The 18645-nt window shown below is 38.9% G+C and overlaps 1 protein-coding gene across 1 annotated transcript in view; it reads right to left on the reverse strand.

Moving 5' to 3' along the window:
- Positions 1-507: 507 nt before the first annotated feature.
- Positions 508-18645, reverse strand: part of LOC125467236 (E3 ubiquitin-protein ligase RNF144B-like) — a 78469-nt gene continuing 60331 nt past the window's right edge. Inside the window, exons 5-8 of the mRNA XM_048562816.2 lie at positions 14565-14775; positions 11930-12074; positions 10870-10959; positions 508-7927 (exon numbers count right to left, since the gene is read on the reverse strand). Of these exons, the coding sequence (XP_048418773.1) occupies positions 7787-7927; positions 10870-10959; positions 11930-12074; positions 14565-14775 (587 nt within the window). The 3' untranslated portion in view covers positions 508-7786. The remainder of the gene's footprint in view (positions 7928-10869; positions 10960-11929; positions 12075-14564; positions 14776-18645) is intronic.

Raw genomic sequence — 18645 nt, forward strand, 5'->3', positions numbered from 1 at the left:
TTTGATGAACAACTGTCATGGGGTATCCACCAATGTCAATAAACAACACTGGGGAGGTGATGACCTAGTGGAATTATTGCCAGACTATTAATCCAGAAACCCAGCTAAGTATTTTGGTGATCTTAGTTGGAATCCTAACATGGCAGATGCTGGAATTTGAATTCAATAAAGCATTTGAAATTAAGAGTCTAATGATAACCATGAATCCATTGTTGATTGTCAGAAAAACCCAACTGTTTCACTAATTTTTTTCAGGAAGGATATCTGCCATCCTAACCTAGTCTAGTTTACATGTGACTGCAGACTCACAGTATGTGGTTGACTCTTTACTGCCATCTGGGTACTTAGGATGGTCAATAAATGCTGGCCTAGCTAGTGATGTCCACATCCCATGAATGAATAAATAAAAAAACTGCACAAAGGTAAGTAATATTATTTATTTTAATATCAAACAAAAATATACATAAGCTTCCAAATGATAATTTTCTTAAATTGAATACTTAGCAATATGGCACAATTATGTAGAGAACTATGTTTATAGAAACAGCAATAAAGTGCATGGATTTACAATGCTGTTCTTATGATATTACAACAATCTGATGCAGGCTTGATTATGGAGTTTAATAACTCAGACTGCAAGTGTAAAACCCAAATCAGACTGCGGCCTTGAGTTTCTAACTTTGCAGAATTGTCTTGGTGTCTTCAGAAACTGAACAGTAACACTCTTGTCACAGCTGAGAACAACATTTAGGGGCAGGGAGAAAATAATGGGCAATGAAAGTTTCTGTCCCCGTTTTCTTTCACCCCTATTTTGCTACTAAGTTCCAAAAAAAAGTATTAGAAGATGAGGACAAGGGCTGCCTTGTGCTGAAACCTCCAAGAAAACATCCAACTAAAGTTGGCAAGCTTATTGCACAGCATTACGCTCTAGAAGCCAGCTGCATCCCTCTGTGTAAATTATGCACTCCAGGAACAAGCTCATCTGTCAATCCTTCTTGGGTTAAGTTTGCCTGCTTTAACAAGGTAAGCATGGGGAATCACATCCACAACCTTATCCTTTGTAAACCCTGGCTGTGTGACTCTCTTAGCTTAAGAGTAACTTTAAAGGTATTAAATAAATTCTCAAAAGTATATAGAAAGAACTGTCCATTGATCACTTTAATGCCTGCCAGGCAATGGATTAGCTTCTCCATGTACAGGCACAAGAGTGTCACATGATTCACAAAAGGATTTAAGACTATTCAAATAATGACATTTTTTTTCAAACCGCCTACAACTCTCCACCACCACCTATTCCAGTCTCTCAAACAGAACAAAGTGCAGCAAAAATTGTAGGAGCTGGGTGGGAGAGAATTTCAGCACACGAAGATGCTTCTCTCCAGCAGCACCAAATATACTGACAAATCCCTCCTCTTTAAATCTTGCACTAAATGGGATCTTTTGAGGTCAGTTATAATGAATAAAATTACACAACGTATCTCCATGACATAAAAGAACCAGAATGAGGATAATACATTTTATTGCACTACAAATTACTATCGGGTAGAATGTACTTCCCAAAAGATGTTGTATACTTGAATAGGGAAACTTGCAGGGAAGGGCATAGGTAAAACTGAATAACTCTTTCAGAGAATCAGCTGCATGGTTTCATTCTGTGGTTGAAAACTGATTCCTTTTATATTATACAACAAAACAAAACTCAATTACCAATTCAGTTTAACCTCAATGCTGGCTTCTGGGAGACTGTGAAACTTGGGAGTAACAATAAGACTGTGCAACTTAGAAAAAGCAGATCGGAGTGTGTTCGAACAGCAAGACATGTTGAAGTTCAGGTGGTGTTGATAAAGTACTCGAGCTCGTTGCTACAATCCAGATTGTCATCTGAACGCTACAATGTTAGTCTAGTCTATTATTACCTTGTAGTCTGCATATGTTATCCCATATGTTATTATTTGATTCAGCTGGTCAATGGTCCATTTGATCTCATTCATCTAGAACATAAACCCTAATGCACTTCCCATTGTCGAATTTAGGTGTTTGGTAAATTAGTCCAGCACACTGGCTTCAACCAACCTTTGTGTAACCTGTTCCAGACACTGAAATCCCTGGTGTAAAGATGCATGCTGTGTCTTTTGTCTCGCGTTCTCCCTGACCTTGTGTCATGTTGCTGCCCCAGGCATGGATGAAATAAGCAAAATACTTTAATCCAGGAACTCAGACCATTTCTCAGATCAGCTGTCACGTGGCTCTCCCATCAATTAATGTGAAAAGGTCACTACTTTAGAAAGGCAAATTAAATCATGCCCTTGGAAAGTCTAGCATCATTTTTGTTTCTTATTATAAGAAGTCAGAAACACCTTTGCAAATGGTAACATTTCACTGCAAGCTTGCTAACATTGTCTAATTGCACCAAATATCCCTCTACAATTCAGCATTCAAAACAAGGGATACAAGCACAGCAAGCTGTTCCCAGACCACCTTGACATTTAGCTTTTTGCTTGTACAGACTGCTTATTGCTGAAATAAAGATAGTCACTGTATTAAAGCTTTTCTTCATCCACTCATCAAGACAGGATCAAAAGAAAACCAGACTGCATATCACAGAAATTGGTGGATCATTATCAAACAGCATTTCCTGGTGGCTATTCAAAACAAGCAGCATACTGACCATACTCAACAAGCCCAGTAAAACTCAGAACATAATATCCTACATTGGACAGGATTTCCCCAAATATGCAACACCTGCTAAACAATCCCAATTATGCTAAGAAGTGAATTAACAACTCACTTGTGTTTGTGTGTAACTTCTAGCATTCACACATAGCACTTTGTCATACAGCATCGAATCAGACTCTTCTGTCCAACTAGTCCATGCTGAACATAATCCCAGACTAAAGTAGTCCAACCTACCAGCTCCTGGCGCATATCCATCCAACCTTTGCTAGTCATGCATCCATCCAAATGTCTTTTAAAATGTTGTAATTGAACCCACATCCACCACTTCGGCATGAAGGGTAGTTCACATGTGGAATGACCTATGTGTAGAAAATTTGCCTCATGTCTATTTTAAATCTCTCTCCTCTCACCTTAACGAACACCCTCGTCTTGAAATTTCCCATTTTACAGAAAAGACAACTACCATTAACTTTATCTATATCTATCATTATTTTATAAACTTGTCAGGTCGACTCTCAACCTCCTATGCTCCAATGAAAAAAAGTCTCTGCCTATCCAGCCTTTCTTCATAACTCAAACCTTCCATACCCAGTAACATCCTGGTAAATCTCTTCTGAACCCTCTCCAGCTTGACAGTATAATTCCTATAACAGAAAGGACATGGCCTTACATTGGGTCTTTTTACTTCAACAAAAGTTAGTGCAAATAACCATTCTCTGATGCATTCCCCTAGGGAATGATTTAGCCAAATGAGTGTTGACTTGCTTGGTCTGAATGTAAGTAAAATTGTGGCAGTTAACTGTTCCTTGGTGCATTCTCCATGGCAATGCCTCTATCAATCAGAGTCCACCTGCCAACTGATCAGTACCCTCTTCTCCTACAGTATGTTGTTCGGAGAGATTTAGTTTACTTGTGATTTTGTCCTGATGAGTGCAAAATGGAACAATTTCAACAGCATGTCTCTGTATTCAGAAATATTTCTAAATATGATACAAGTACACTAACATTAACACTTTGACAACAAAAATATTTGATACGCAAGATTAAATATAACATAAAAGTTGCAGAAGAGCAACAAGGCAGCTCAGCAAATGACGCAAAAATAATCCGCATTTTCACAAGTCCAAATAAAACAACATTATCTGCAAATGTCAGGACAAATCCCAAGATTTGACTTCCTTTGTTTATAAATGCGTGAGATACCATGTGAGTACTTAAAAGAAAGTTCACTGAAAGCTCAGGTACACCTACACTGCTGTTTGCTGACAACACAACATTTTAAAGGCAAAGTAAATCATCCATGATCTAATGACAGGGCACTCTCTACACTTACACACATTCCTCCAGCCTCTGTTTTAATGCTTTCAGTGATAAAAATGATCAGGAGATGGCCTACATGTAGACAGTTTGTGTAGCCTCTTCAGGTTACTCCCTGTGGCTTTTCAAGTTGAGAGTGCTGCCCATCAATCTTGCATTCCTTCTCAACAGCTTCAATGGAGGACAGCCTCCCATCATAGGACAATAACTCAGTAAGAAAGAAAAACTGATCTGCCAGCAAGAGTACATGCAAAGTCTGATCACAGTGGTCATTCCATGCTTGCTGGGAAAAAAAACTGGGAAATCTTAGACCTGGTCGCTAGAACATTTATAGAATATCTCTTCATTTACAAGTACTTTTCAAAGTGTTTTCTAGGCTTTTTGGCACAGAAAGCTATCACTTATTTGGCAAAATGACTCAGACCCAAAATCACAATCTTCCTTGGTTTGGCCTACTCCGTTGGAATATTTAGCATCATTGTAGTTCAATGTTTCCCCTCTTGTCTGAATCGGGAGGTCATGAGTTCATTATGATCTGAAGGGATGTGAGAAGATAATTTACTTAAGAGTGATAGGGTTTCACTAGTGATGATAATCTGAGGCTCTATGGTCATTATCTCTCAAATAGCGACACAATCACACTATCCCATACAATCAATGGGGAAGGCAATTTCAGAGGGAAGATTATGTATGCACTACATCAAAAGTAGGGTATGCCAAAAGGAAAATGTCCTGGAATATATATGTTACAAAACAGACTCTTTGATGCAATTATTGTACAGTACTTGCAATATCACAACTAAATATTTAGTGATAATTTTACAGGTGTGTTTCTGACAACTTTTGACTACTGATGGAGATAATAATCTATTAATCCTGCACAGCCAAATGACTGCCTCAACTTCCTCATATACTCTCCCACAAGATAAATCTTTGCACTGGGAATACAATTTCTTATAATCTACAACTTTAGCAAATGTTCATTTGATCATATTTTTCCAATCACCATCAGATTTTTGCTGTTACTTTTTAAAACACACACGTAACAATACAATAAAAGTGGCTCGTAACTGTTAATAATGCAAAAATAACTCCTACATTCATCAAGAGGAACCATTATCCTCACAAAATTGATGTTTAGAACGTTTCTTATGCATTCCTTCTTTCCTATGACTGATCGCAATAAATTTTCTGGAAAAGTGAACTTTAGCACAAATGCCACCAATAAGATATTCCACTGTAAAAGGAAAAACATGAGCAGACTCAGGTCTAGCCAAATAATTTTAAATTGGGATTATTTCCTCTCAAGAAAATTGACCAAATTATGAGTTGCCACAGCTCACCATGTTGCTGTATTTTTCAACTCTGTCACCAAAAGGTGGCTGGTATATACATCGCTTTGTCTCGGAATATCTCTGGGTAATCTAATTTAGAAAGTTTACTGAATGGGACAGTATTGTTGCTTAAGTTACATTAGAACTGGAATATTTTTTAACTGACGAATTTATGCTATATTAAAATTCCCATAATATTCACAACTTACTTTCATTTGTTTCTCCTCACTGTCTCTGTTATTCTCAAGAATCTGGTGTTACAAATAGATTAATATAAAGGACAGACTAAGAAATATCCTTATACCTGCAGGAATAGTACAGGTGGAAGCTTATACCTTCCTATATGGAGTCAAATTATGCTCTCTGATATGCAGTTACAAGCTGAAAATCCAAATAAATACACGATTGGGTAGAAGACAGTTCAGATTCTGTATCTAAGTTGGGCATGTTCTTTTAGAAAGGTGTCAAGGCAACACAAGTTGCAGAAAAGATTAGTTATGTTAATCAGTTATGACAGCATTGGTTATGATATGAGGGTAAGAAAGTGGACCTCTTCTAATCAGATGCAATAAAAGCAAAAAATTTTATTTATATAGTGTTTTTTAAACAGCAAAAAATGTCAATAGCACTTAATAGGAGTATAATCAGGCAAGAATGAGACACTGAACCAAATGAGACATTAGGTCAAGTATCCAAGCACTTGGGACTATTTATGTTTCTGGTTGGGTCATGATGTTGATGTCATTTTCAAATTTGTTCCAGAACCTGGAGATAGTGGTGTCAAGATGTTGGCCGGCATCTTCCATGGGCAACCAAGATGTCCTGTCCAACTAAGGATGGCAGGCAGACAATGGAAGTCAAAATACAAACAAGGGAGCCAGCAGTAATGTCCAGCCAGAAGTTCCACTGGGAAAGACGGGCTGAAGTCATTAGAGAATGCGGGGCATCTCAACATGGACAGGGATAACACAGTGTGAAGTTGGATGAACACAGCAGGCCAAGCAGCATCACAGGAGCAGGAAAGTTGATGTTTCAGGTCGAGACCCTTCTTCAGAAAATGCCAGCTTTCCTGCTCCTTTGATGTTGCGTGGCCTGCTGTGTTCATCCAGCTTCATACTGTGTTATCTCAGATTCTCCAGCATTGGCAGTTCCTACTATCTTTGTATCGATATGGGCAGGCTCTGTATAGCAATGAAAATAATTAAAAATCATGCACAACCACAGCTGTTAATCCACCATTATAGAAAGGGAGTTTCTCCATAGATGGCATGAGGTATCCCAGTGAGTCTATGTTGAGGTGATCAAAGTGGAAAGCACCCATGGTTACACCAGCCTGCTATTGAGAGGCCATCTCTAGTTGTCAGTCAAGCTCTGGTTTCACAAGAGAAGCCCATCCACCATAGGGTAGATAGCAATATCACCATCAGAATTCCCCTAATTGGCTCAGTCATTGACTTAGTTGTTACCAGTTGGTCCTGGGCCCATAACCTATGCCAAATAGACCCTGCCATTAAAGAGCCAACCTGATGCTTTGTTTTGTAACTTCACTCCTGGTTCTGACTTGACTTGCTTCCAACAGACTGTAAAAAATTCAGTCCTTTGAAAGCAATTGTCTGGCTACTACTTCAACTCCCTAAAGCTCTAAAAGGAAGGATGCTGTCATGATCAGTTTCTTGAGATTCGATTTTTGCAGCCTTTATGATGGGGAAATAAGTTTCATAAGATTTGTCACCAATTACACATTTGGTGCTTCTGCACGTAAGTTGCAACTTGAAATAACAAATAAATTAGTGTGAAAAGGGGAAATCCAGTGACCTACAAATGAAACAATACAACCACCATAGTCCAAATATCAGAATAATGATCCAGTGGTATAGTAATGCAGTTTCTCATTGAAAGGGTTTAGATAGCTCTGAGTTTGAGTTTAAGTCTTATATCGACCCTTTCTTGCGAATTCCAATGGTTTTCCTCATATATGTTACTAGGTGAAGCATTTTTATGGTTGTCAAACACGGCCTTGACCAAGTGGTGGAAAATAGTGTAATTGAGAATCTTATCCTGTACCATGGTGGTTGAAACATATAATAACAAATACACTAAAGTAAAATGAGTCTGTTAGGAGAAAGCAGGCAAAGAGAGAAATGTGTAGGTTGGGTAGAATAATCAGCTGAAACCATACAGTCATTCTTATTGAGAAACTTAGGCTGCAGCAGCTTGCATTGTAAAGACAGTTGAGCAATGTCATATTCACCAATTGCACTTTAGTGTGACCTGTTTCTTTCAGTCACTACAGTAATATATCATAAGTCGAAGTTACTACCAATTTCCCTTCCCCCGATTGTCTATATTATATATGTTTTCACAGCAATGATCCAGTAGGCACTTCACTATGAAGATGACAGAGGTGGAGTGAAAAAGTCTTGGCACCAGAAAAACATTAGTTCAGGGATTTCCTCAGTTTATGTAGATGATGGGCCATGGTGTTTCCTCTTACTCCTACAGGACTTACAGGCACAGCAAATGATGCAGGGGGAGGCCAGGAGAAGGAGCGGAGATGTGACTAGCACAATCAGGCCTAATCCAAAGAGGATCCCGACAACCTGCAGAGTAGGGGAAAAAGAAAAGTTAAAATTTCTGTTATGCACAGCATTAATAACCAAATATCAAGGCATGGACATTTGCCAACACTGTACGATTCAGAAGCCCTTTTAAAATGGCAGGCAAGTCTCGATTCTGAAATTTCCACCCAAATACTGGAGTTTCCAATTGTCAGGGGTTATTTTAAAAGGTGCAAGCTGCTTTGAGTCAAAAGCCTGGGACTCCCAAGCATGCTAGCTCAATTGCCAAGAAAGGCATGGTCTGTTTCTCTGCAATTTTCATGGAGTCAGGCCAGCTTTTTAGAAGAGTCCTAATTCAGGACATTGCAGAAGTGTCATGAACTACAATTTATAAGGAGGACTTTTTGAAAGGTAAGTTTGAAAAGGACACCCTCATCCTCCCTATTGCTGAATATTATCCATTTGCCCACCCCTCTATAGCCACTCATGCCAGACTATGTCACTCCAATTCCGACTCAACACTCTAATATGTATAGAAGCAATAAATACCATAGTTTTTTAGAATTTAAAATAAAAGCTCTAGAATATCATTGTTAAATAAAACTCCCTTTCAGTACAGCCCAGTAGTGTCATCTATCCAGAACCTTTGAAAGTATCAAGAGCTGAAACTGCAAACAATTTGTAAAAGAAGCAGATAGAATACAATGTGAGAAGTGAGAGATTGAGTAAAAATGGCAATAAAGGCTAATTTAGTGAGTATAGTGAAAAGTTTATACATTGTACTAAGTGGTGCTGTAAGTGGCAAAGTTACCCAGTACAGCTTCTTCTGTTGCAAGAGATGAGAAAATAGAGAAATAGAATGTCCATCATTGCAGAAATAAAAGTTCAGAACAACGGTCTTCCAATCCAGTCTAGCCTCCAGTCCAACCCAGCCTAGCCTCCAGTCCACACCGGGCCCCGGCTTCAGATCGCACCGTGCTTCACCTTGTGAATCACGCAGCTGAGAGATCACTTCACAGCCAGCCAAGAGGATGCCATGCTGGTGGGGCACTACAACAGATGGGGAGGCCGCTACGCCAGACCAGTAGGTTGCCATGCTATGTCGGGATGCCAGCATGCCAGCCTGGGAGGTTGCCATGCCAGGCCAGGCCGGGAGGCTGCTACAGGAGCCCACTCCACCAGGCCCGGAGGTCGCCAGTCGTCGGAGGCTGGGAGTCTGCTGGAGGTCATTGCCGGAGGCCGGGAGAGAAGATGAAAGAAAATAATAAGAGAAGAAAAGAAAAACAGGCGAAGCAGATGAGCTCTGGTTGCAATGTCCTACTCCGGCGCCATTTTGGGCTGGAAGGTTATGCACTTCATAGGAAGAAAAGAGGCAGAGACTATTTTCTAACCGGGGAAAGGCTTCATAAATCTGAAGCAAGAAGGAACTTGAGAATCCTAGTTCCGGATTCTCTTAAAGTTAACATGCAGATTCGGTTAGCAGTTAGGAAGGCAAATATAATATTAGCGTTCAATTCAAGAGGGTGAGAATACAAAAGCAGCAAAATATTGCTGAGGATCTATGAAGCTCTGGTCCAATCACATTTGGGATATTGTGAGCAGTTTTGGGCCTTGTACCTATCTAAGGAAGGATGTGCTGGTCTTGAGGGGATCCAGAGGAGGTTTACAAGAATGATCTTATGGATGAGAGTTTGTGATATGAGCTGTTGAAGACTCTGGGTCTATACTTGATTGAGTTCAGAAGAATGAGGGGGAATCTGATTGAAACTTACAGAATACCAAGAGGTCTGGATAGAACGGATGTGGAGATGATGTTTCAATGAGTAGGAGCAAGGCAAACTCAGAGTAAAGGGACCACTGTTTAGAACTGAGATGAGGAAGAATTTCTTCAGTCAGATCGTAATTAATCTGTGGAACTCATCGTTGCAGAAAATTGTTCAGGCCAAGTAATTGAGTGTATTTAAGACAAAGATAGATAAGTTCTTGGTTAGTAAGGGGATCACAGATTACAAGGTAAAGGCAGGACAATAGGGTTAAGAAACATATCAGTCACAATCAAATGACAGAACAAGCTTGATGGGCCAAATGGGCTTAATTCTGCTCCTATGTCTTAAGGTCTAAACCTTAATATTATCTACAGATGCACAAACACAACATTCCTCACATTGGTTCAAGGACCAAGTGCGTCTCCAGATGAAGTGGAGCTAGAAGATAATGAGATAATTAGAAAAAGTTGTATAGTCCCAACTAAAACATTATGCTTTTCCAGATATCCTTCCAAGTACTTCATAGGTATATTTCTAGAAAAATATCTCTACACATGTCACAGAATTTATTCACTTCCATCTTCAAGCTCGGAACAAAATAGCAAGTAATTCATCTCCTGACTCTCCAAAGCCTGTCCATCATTTAGGCACAAGTCAGGAGTGTGATGAAATACTGTCCACTTACCTGGATGAGTACAGTTCCAACAACAATCAAGAACAGGCAGGTGGAACTAGTTTAGTTTGAGATTATGTTTGGCATGGGCTAGCTGGACTGAAGGGTCTGTTTCTGTGCTGTATGACTCTACAAGAAGCTTGACATCATCCAGTACAAAGCAGCCTACTTCACTGGCACCACATCCACTCCCTCCACTGCTGATATTCAGTTGCAGCATGGTGTTTTATCAACAAGGTGTGTTGTAAAGATTCACCAAAGACCCTTAGAAAGCATCTTCCAAACTTGCAACCACTTACACACAGATGGAGAAGAGTAGCAGATATATTGGAACTCCACCACCTACAAATTTCCCTCCAAGCCACTCACAATCCTGAATTGCCATTCCCTCACCATCGCTGGTCAAGATTCTAGAATTCCTTCCTTATTGGCATTGTGGATCTACCTACAGCACAATGGACTGTAGCATTTCAGGAAGGCAGCTCACCGCCAGGGTGGCTAGCCACTTCCCATGAGAGAATGGGGAAAAAAAAAAGACTACTCACCTGGGTTCTGTTCCAAATAACTGAAGCTCTAGAGTGGCCAAGTTTATTGCGACATGGGCCTTTGTCATAATGTCTCAAGAAAATGTCATTCTGAAAAATACAAATTGTCAGCATCTGAATAAACTATCCTAAATTGCCACATTCTATAAAATGTATTCCACAACTTGTTTTTCAAAATCAATAAGCTATAATGAGTGAGGATTAGCATGCAATTCTATGCAGTTCTGTTTGTTGTTTTAAACATGAAGTTTGAAGCACATCACTCTTTGAATAAGATTTATTATTAGTCCCATAACAATTTGAATTTCTACAACACTAACAATAGGAAATATCATAAGATGCTTCGCAGATGTTCAACAAGAAGAAAACATAGAAAAGCCAAATAAATGTGGAGATACTAGGAGAAATGGACAAAAGCTCAGTCATATAGGAAAAGATGACACAGTAGTAAAGTAATTTCCAGATATGGAACCAAAAGAAGCCGAGATTGTTCTCCTGAGTGTGGGTAAAGTTAAAGATAGATTTAACAGAAATGTTCAAAATTATGAGAGACTTCAATAAAATAAAACGCAAAATCTGTTCCCACTAGCAAGAGAGTCAGTAACTATCGCAGGTTGATGTAAGATAACGAGTAAGAGAACTCTAACCATCTAAGCTCGCCAACCCTATAATCTGCTGAAATGCCTTTAAGAATTTATTGTGGAGTTCTGAAAATGAGTTAATGAATTCTTCACTGGAAGTTGTAGCTTTTTAATTCTCACTGGCAGCTAAGGGTATGCTTTTAAAACTTGAAGTGGTACCACAAATAAGAACCAGTAAACAAACTTATTAAATTTTATGTGGACCAGGTTACAGTCAATAACAGTTCACATTTGGTTGAGTGGCCTCCGGCGCAGTACTGCGAACAAGGGACAGAAGTAATGCACAAAATCAGTCACTTTATAGGTGAATACATCTGACCTGGTCAGAATATCTATCCAGATCATAACTTCCAAGACAATTAAAAGAATACAAAGTCATGTAAGCTAAACATCTAACAGCATTTTGAGGATACACTTACATCCAGATTATGAAGACAATACCAGCAAAAGGTGTGCTTGCAGTTTTTACACATCATTTGGGCACAACCTTCATTTCGTTCTATGAAGATATGGCACACTGGACACTGTTTGACGGGAGCATCAGGGTCAAAGCTGGTGGAAACACTACAGAAGGAGGCAATGGTGAAGAGGTTAGTTAAAATTTACCATAATTCACATTTAGCCTCACAAACTTAGCCAAAATAAACAAACAAACAATCTAAGGCCGATATTAAAACAACCCACAACCGTACTAGACGATGTCACAATCAAGTTATAACTTCAACAGGTGATTTCATTATCAACTGCCATATTCCTTCGTTTGAAATTCTTAAATACACTTAAATAGTAAAAACTATTGACTATATTCAGCTTCATACAAAATCTAAACAGTTCTTAATTGTAGACTCCGTGACACAGATTGGAGTCTCCAAAAATGGCCGGTGCAATGGAAGTGTGAAAGTCTGTTGCTATTTCCAATTTCTGCCTCATGGAAAGGGAACAAGGTATGATTCACACATAAGGGAAACCCAAACTCAGCACTGTCATTTTAATTCAGTGCTGCATTCAAACAGACCGGTGTTGAGCAATTTGACCCATAACAAGGCAGTCACACAACAGTCACAGGTAAACAAAGGTTTTTGAAGAATGAAGTCTGTTTAATTGCCATGATCTGAAGGTTTTTAAATCACCCCCATTTCAAATTTTAAAAGCATGCCCTCAGCTGTCAGTGAGTGTTAAGAAAAAAGCTAGCACATGCTGTAGCATCTTTCCAAGCAGATTCAAAGATCATTTGATGACGTTTCCTTAAGGGGTATTTACAAATGTGTGACTGACTTCCAAATGCTACGATTGTCTCAGAAGGTGTTCCAAGTTCTCAGTTTTATTGACAATTTAAATGACCTTTTAAGGGTTTGGCTTCTTTTGATATGTTAACACAAACATGTTTGTTTTTAATGAGAGAATAAGCTTTAAATTTAAAACCTATACAGACTTTCAAGAGTGGAAGTTTTATTAATACAGTGAAGACTGTATTCAATTTTTAGAACATTATTTCATGTCATCTCAACTTGGCACTGGTGGCCTGCCCAAAAGTGGGTATTGGACAAGTTGGCACAGATGCTACAAGAGCCAAAGTGGGAGGTATGAAGGTTGAGTCCCTATGGTTTAGGCAGAAATTCAAGGAGGCTGCTCACTGGTGTTGGTAAATGGGATGACCATGGTATCAGTCTTCAGCATTGCAGTGCCAGTGGGGCAATTTCCAGTGGTCACACTGACTGTGAAATGCAAGAGCAACACTAATCACAGGCAATTCCTGCATAATTGGTGCAGAGACAACAAGGGGAAGGACCAATAAAGAGTCATTGAGAAGTGGCCCTCATCAACATCATTCCTGTCTCACCCAGCCCTTTCATGGAACGTGTGCATGTCCAATAGAATAAGCAGCCAGACAGGGAGATGTGGTTGCCTATCAATGAATCATGGTACTATCAGCTCATCTGTCCATTATATGTTACAGAATGCAGCATAGTTTGTGTGCAGCACAATGGGATGCCAAATATGGTTGTCCATGAGGTTGGCCACTCTTTTGATGAAGGAGCTCATGCACTCAATTCTCTGAAACATCATGGAACAAACATCATGAGTATTCTATTTCAGGTTCCACATTGCCACAAGGAAGTCCAACATCTGGGCACACATGTCTTGTTGCTGATCCTCATGCCTTCATCTCCCTATTTAGAATAAAACTGCTTCGTAAGTACAACTTCATAGCGCACTCTTGTAAAAAAAAACAAGGTGGAATCAAAATATTTGCAGAATATCCCTTCAATGAAGTGTAATTAAATGTGGAGATGGGTTTCAAAATTATAGAATAAAATCTATTTCATATAGAATTCCTCTAATTTTTAAGGACAGGGCTAGATCAGTAGTCTAAATTTGAACTCCACACAAGTAGTTCAGCACACATTCTAGGCAAACTTCAATGCCAAGTGAATGCTTGACTTTAGATGAAATAACGAACAACACTCTGATTATCCCAGTAGATAAAAAGATCTCACAGCACTATTAGAAGAGCAATTTTTTTTTTTAAAACCTGAACCGATCCAACAAAAGAATAACTTGATTTCAAATCAACTCTCTGGAGTTTCTGGAAACTTGTTGCAAACAACACAGCTACTGTTCATGCTTATACAGCCATAATGACCACATTTCAGAAAGGAATAAAGGAATATGACACATCTGATTTGGATTAATATTTGGACGCAGGTTCACCAACATATCAGGTTGGACAACTTCTATTTAATTCCTCACTTTGGGAAGTTCTCTCTCCATTTCTTCAGACACAATGTAAGTATTTTACCACTTAGTACTTGCTGCAGCTGTCTTTCATTTCTAAACAAACATGTCTAAAAGAGCACAAGCTATATATCTAAAATGTTAAGGACTAAGACAGTAATAAAACACTTATTTCCATTTTGTAATGGGTTCCATTGGTGTGTCTCATGTTAGGCACTTTTAATTCTGAGGACAAAAGGGAAGAAAAAGATAAAATTCACAAAAAGTGCAGTTCTGTCTAAGAGCAGAAAGGTTATGGTTTCATGCCTCAATTCTTACCTAGTATCATTTGCTTTTGAGGGCATAAAGGGCTGGGTTTCTTGGCACACCCGCCCTGGATGCCAACTGGCCTTGCAAATGGAGCAAAACTGTGTCTGACAGGAGGGACATTGCACTGACACAGCCTGGTGTGAATCAGCTACGTTGATCTGGCAGACAGCCTGACACTGGACCCTGGGGCACCATGTCCTGGAGGGATCCAGATGGACTTCTAAAAATAAAAGAAAGAAAAGTCAAACAAATTTGCAATCCCACTGGTTCATTACATGCTAAAATTATTTCCAATTCTAGCTTCAACATAACACAAATTAGATTTTATAACCAGTTGAGTTTTCTCCCCAATTAATAAATTACTGTGGCTTTTATGTTTTAAAGTTCCATTGTGTAACATAATAGCCCTCTTGCCAAAAGTTTACACATAGATATTAAATGTCAACCTCGGTGAAACAATTACTAAAATGTTTGATTTTGAATCAACTGCTGTGCATTTCAAATGATGGAGATTTTCCTGCTTCTGTTCCCTGGATCTCTGATAAAGTCAGGTTTGGAGGGACAAATTTCTGTGAACGAGTTCACATGACTTTGGTACCAATCTTTTATTAAACATTCAATTCACTTCTTTTCTACATCACCTATTTCATCATCTGTGAAGTGCTTCAAGACCCACATTCATGTGAGCTAGTCTCGTTGGCAATCGTCCAACAATGCCAATGACTTAAGAGGCAGGGAAAACTGAAACAGTAATGCTTTCATTTTTAAATATGCTTGAGGTTTAGGGGAAAAGTATCATGAGATTTGTTGATGTTGCCATTAAAAATCAATGATCCTTAACTGCTCTGTACAATTTCACTTAACCTACATGTCCTCCTCCATCAAATATCCAAGACGTTGTCATGAAATATTAACACAACCCCTAGATGTTGTCTCAGTCCTCACTAAATTGTTTCACTGGAGCACAAGCAAATAATCCTCCTCACCGATTCAAATTTCTAAAATTATTCCCCTTGAAATGGTTGTTGACTATGACACCACTTGTTGAAGAGTTTAAAAATGAGTTAATCCTGCCAGAGAGACCCACCAACTACATGGAAATTGCAGCACAGAAATTGGTATACACCTCCTCCTGATCTACTTCAATCGAGTTAAAGCTATCAACTTATCTTTCTATGTGTTTGTCCCTCACTTATTTCACTTCCCTTAAAAGGGATCCTTCCTACCCTTAAATGCATCAATGCCATAATTCTTCAACTAGGCTATATGTTAAAATGATGATCAGAGATAATGGGAACTGCAGGTGCTGGAGAATCAAAGATAACAAAGTGTGGAGCTGGATGAACACAGCAGGCCAAGCAGCATGTTAGGAGCACAAAAGCTGACGTTTCAGGCCTAGACCCTTCCTCACAAAAATGATCCATTTTTGAACAATGTTTTGGGTAAAGAGACTTCTCCTGGATTCCTTTATTTATTTGTGGCCATCTTGTGTTGACTGTCCCTAATTCTGGACTTCACAGAATTAGAAGCATCATTTCTATGTCTACCTCCATCACGATCTATTTTAAAGAGCCCTTTCAAGGTACCTCTCAGACAGAATGGTATTCAGTTCAAGTTTTGTTTTCTCCTGGGTCCCCATAGAAACTTCCTACATAACTGAAATCTTGATTTGCACTCCCGTTGCTCCAAATAAAACATACACTCGTGTGTCTTTGGATTATAAAAGTAAATTACCACAATTTACACTCAACAAGTGATACATTGGAGGTAGTATATATCATTTAAGATATTTCCATTTTTATGGATGAACACAGAGCAGGTATCAGCATGCCATACTGTTAGGTTAGGTTAGGTTAGGTTAGTTAAGTGGTAACAGGAAACAAGAAAAAAGGGATAGGAAATTGAGACTGATTATAACTGTGTTCAGGTAGAGCATCAACATGAAAAGACACCTGGTTCATGTTTTAAGCTCTCACAAGTCATTGTTTTAGGGCAGTTTATTTTCAAATTGTCTGTATGACTGTGTTTTGGTTATGTGTGCATGCATGACACAATGGTGATGAGGATACTGTCGCAGGTCACTAGCTTTGTCCCAGAAACAGTCCGCAAGTGGTTACATCCAGTAGGTTTGTTGAGTTACTTCCCTATACAAGAGGCTCAGATGACAGCAGAAACTAAGGGCACCACCAGGCCAAAGTCTACAATATATCTGAAAAATTTACATATTCTTATTATTTAGAATTTTTTTTTAAACTTGCACTTCCAAAATTGCAACAGGACTTACCCGGATATGCATGATATTTTGAGAATGGTGAATGCAAGTAGTTGTAAATATTGAAAATTTCAATGCAAATTAACCCCAATAGAGGACATTTCACAATTCTACTATATTTCAAGTGAGGCAGGTAATTTGTTCAAAATATGAAGTTGATATGGTTTATATAAATCTCTGAATCACTGTATCAGAAAGAGAATCTTCTATTCCTTCCAACCATTAGCTATTGCCAATATAAAGGTTATGTGAGGTAGGATAATGTTTTTGTCATATGGTTAAACCTTATTTAAAAACAATATATGTGAGATCTACTCTATCTAGGTAAGTTTTAAAAGAAATGTGAGACAGAAAATGTGATACTTCCAGGAAGTAAATGGTACTATTAAGACATTACTAATTTTTAAAGGATTTTTTCCCCTTGAACTATGTTAGGCCATTATTTTGATAATAGCAGATATCACAGCAATACAATCTACTCTAGGTCCCCACTGACAGAGTAACAATTGGGACAGGATTTTCACCAACAACCATTTGAATTTAGAGAGCGCTGCGATAACTAACATGGAGAGGTCATATTGTTAATACCTCATAATAATGTCTCAGAGGTATTTGATGTAGGAGGACATGTAAGTTAAAAATAAATTCCAGACCAAATGAAGAGAGCTGATTTTTACCGGCATCAGAAAATCTCAGAGTTGAATTTTTTGTTTGCGGGGGGACAGGGAAGGGGCTGGGCTGAGGGACACAGCAGCCTTAGCAAGAAAAAGAATGAGGTGTTCACCCCTCAGGGTGAACATTGAGAAGCTTGAACATTGAGAAGCTTGAACATTGAGAGGTCCAGACAATGAGGATTCCCAGCAGCACTAGAATTTAGTAGTGGGTGCCACTCAGATTCAAGCAGTCGGTTTTAGGATGGTGAGGAATTATGGACCCAAGGTTTAGGGGGAGTAGGTGGGCATATTCCGATGTGCACACAGCATCTGCCAAATGCTACTTTTTTCCTAAGCCTTCTCACCTTTTCAACACACGATAAAGAAAATATGAGTGGCTTCCCTTTAGAGGTGCCCTCCACGTGTCATATTATGGTGGTAGAGATGGAATTAATTCTTCACTGCCTATCAAATAGCCTGCTCAAGGCTTCAATAGGTCAAAGGGTGAGTGAGCTGGTGGCCTTACTTGCCACCATATTATGGGCAAAGATCCTGGAGTGAGTGAGATGGCAGCAGGATAGCCAACTATCTTATTTTACATGTTCTACTTGAATCTCCAAACCATGTAAGATGGAGAAGGGACATGTTAAATTTACAGCTCTGAGGAAGAGTCACTGGACCCAAAACTTTAACTCTGATTTTTTCTCCATAGATGCTGCCAGACCTACTGAGCATTTCCCGCATCTTCTGTTTTTGTAAAATTTCCATGCAGTGGAGAAGATGTACTGTTTAATGAAGTACTTGCACAAAAAGGTAATTACATTCAGATGTAATTTAGACAGGCTTATTCTCCTCTCTCTCCAACAATAGAGTAATTTACAGCTCCTCCAGGATTCATTGTATCATATTTATCTCCATCAACTGAAAGCAGTGACTGTGCTTTGACATCTTCTCTCTCCCTACTCTAGACTACCAAAATTAGGATCCAGTGAGAGGGAGAGATCACAGTTCCTTGACTTCTAGTGCCTTGCTGAATTGATATTCATATAGAAGGGTAGATACTTATATCAGGAATTTTCGATTGTCAACCAAAAAAGTGAAGCCAATTTGTCCTCATCCAACAGCATCATACAATCTGCTGTCAGATTATCTAAACCCTAGATTA

Source organism: Stegostoma tigrinum, chromosome 2, assembly GCF_030684315.1.
Source record: "Stegostoma tigrinum isolate sSteTig4 chromosome 2, sSteTig4.hap1, whole genome shotgun sequence".
In the NCBI taxonomy this organism is placed as follows: domain Eukaryota; kingdom Metazoa; phylum Chordata; class Chondrichthyes; order Orectolobiformes; family Stegostomatidae; genus Stegostoma; species Stegostoma tigrinum.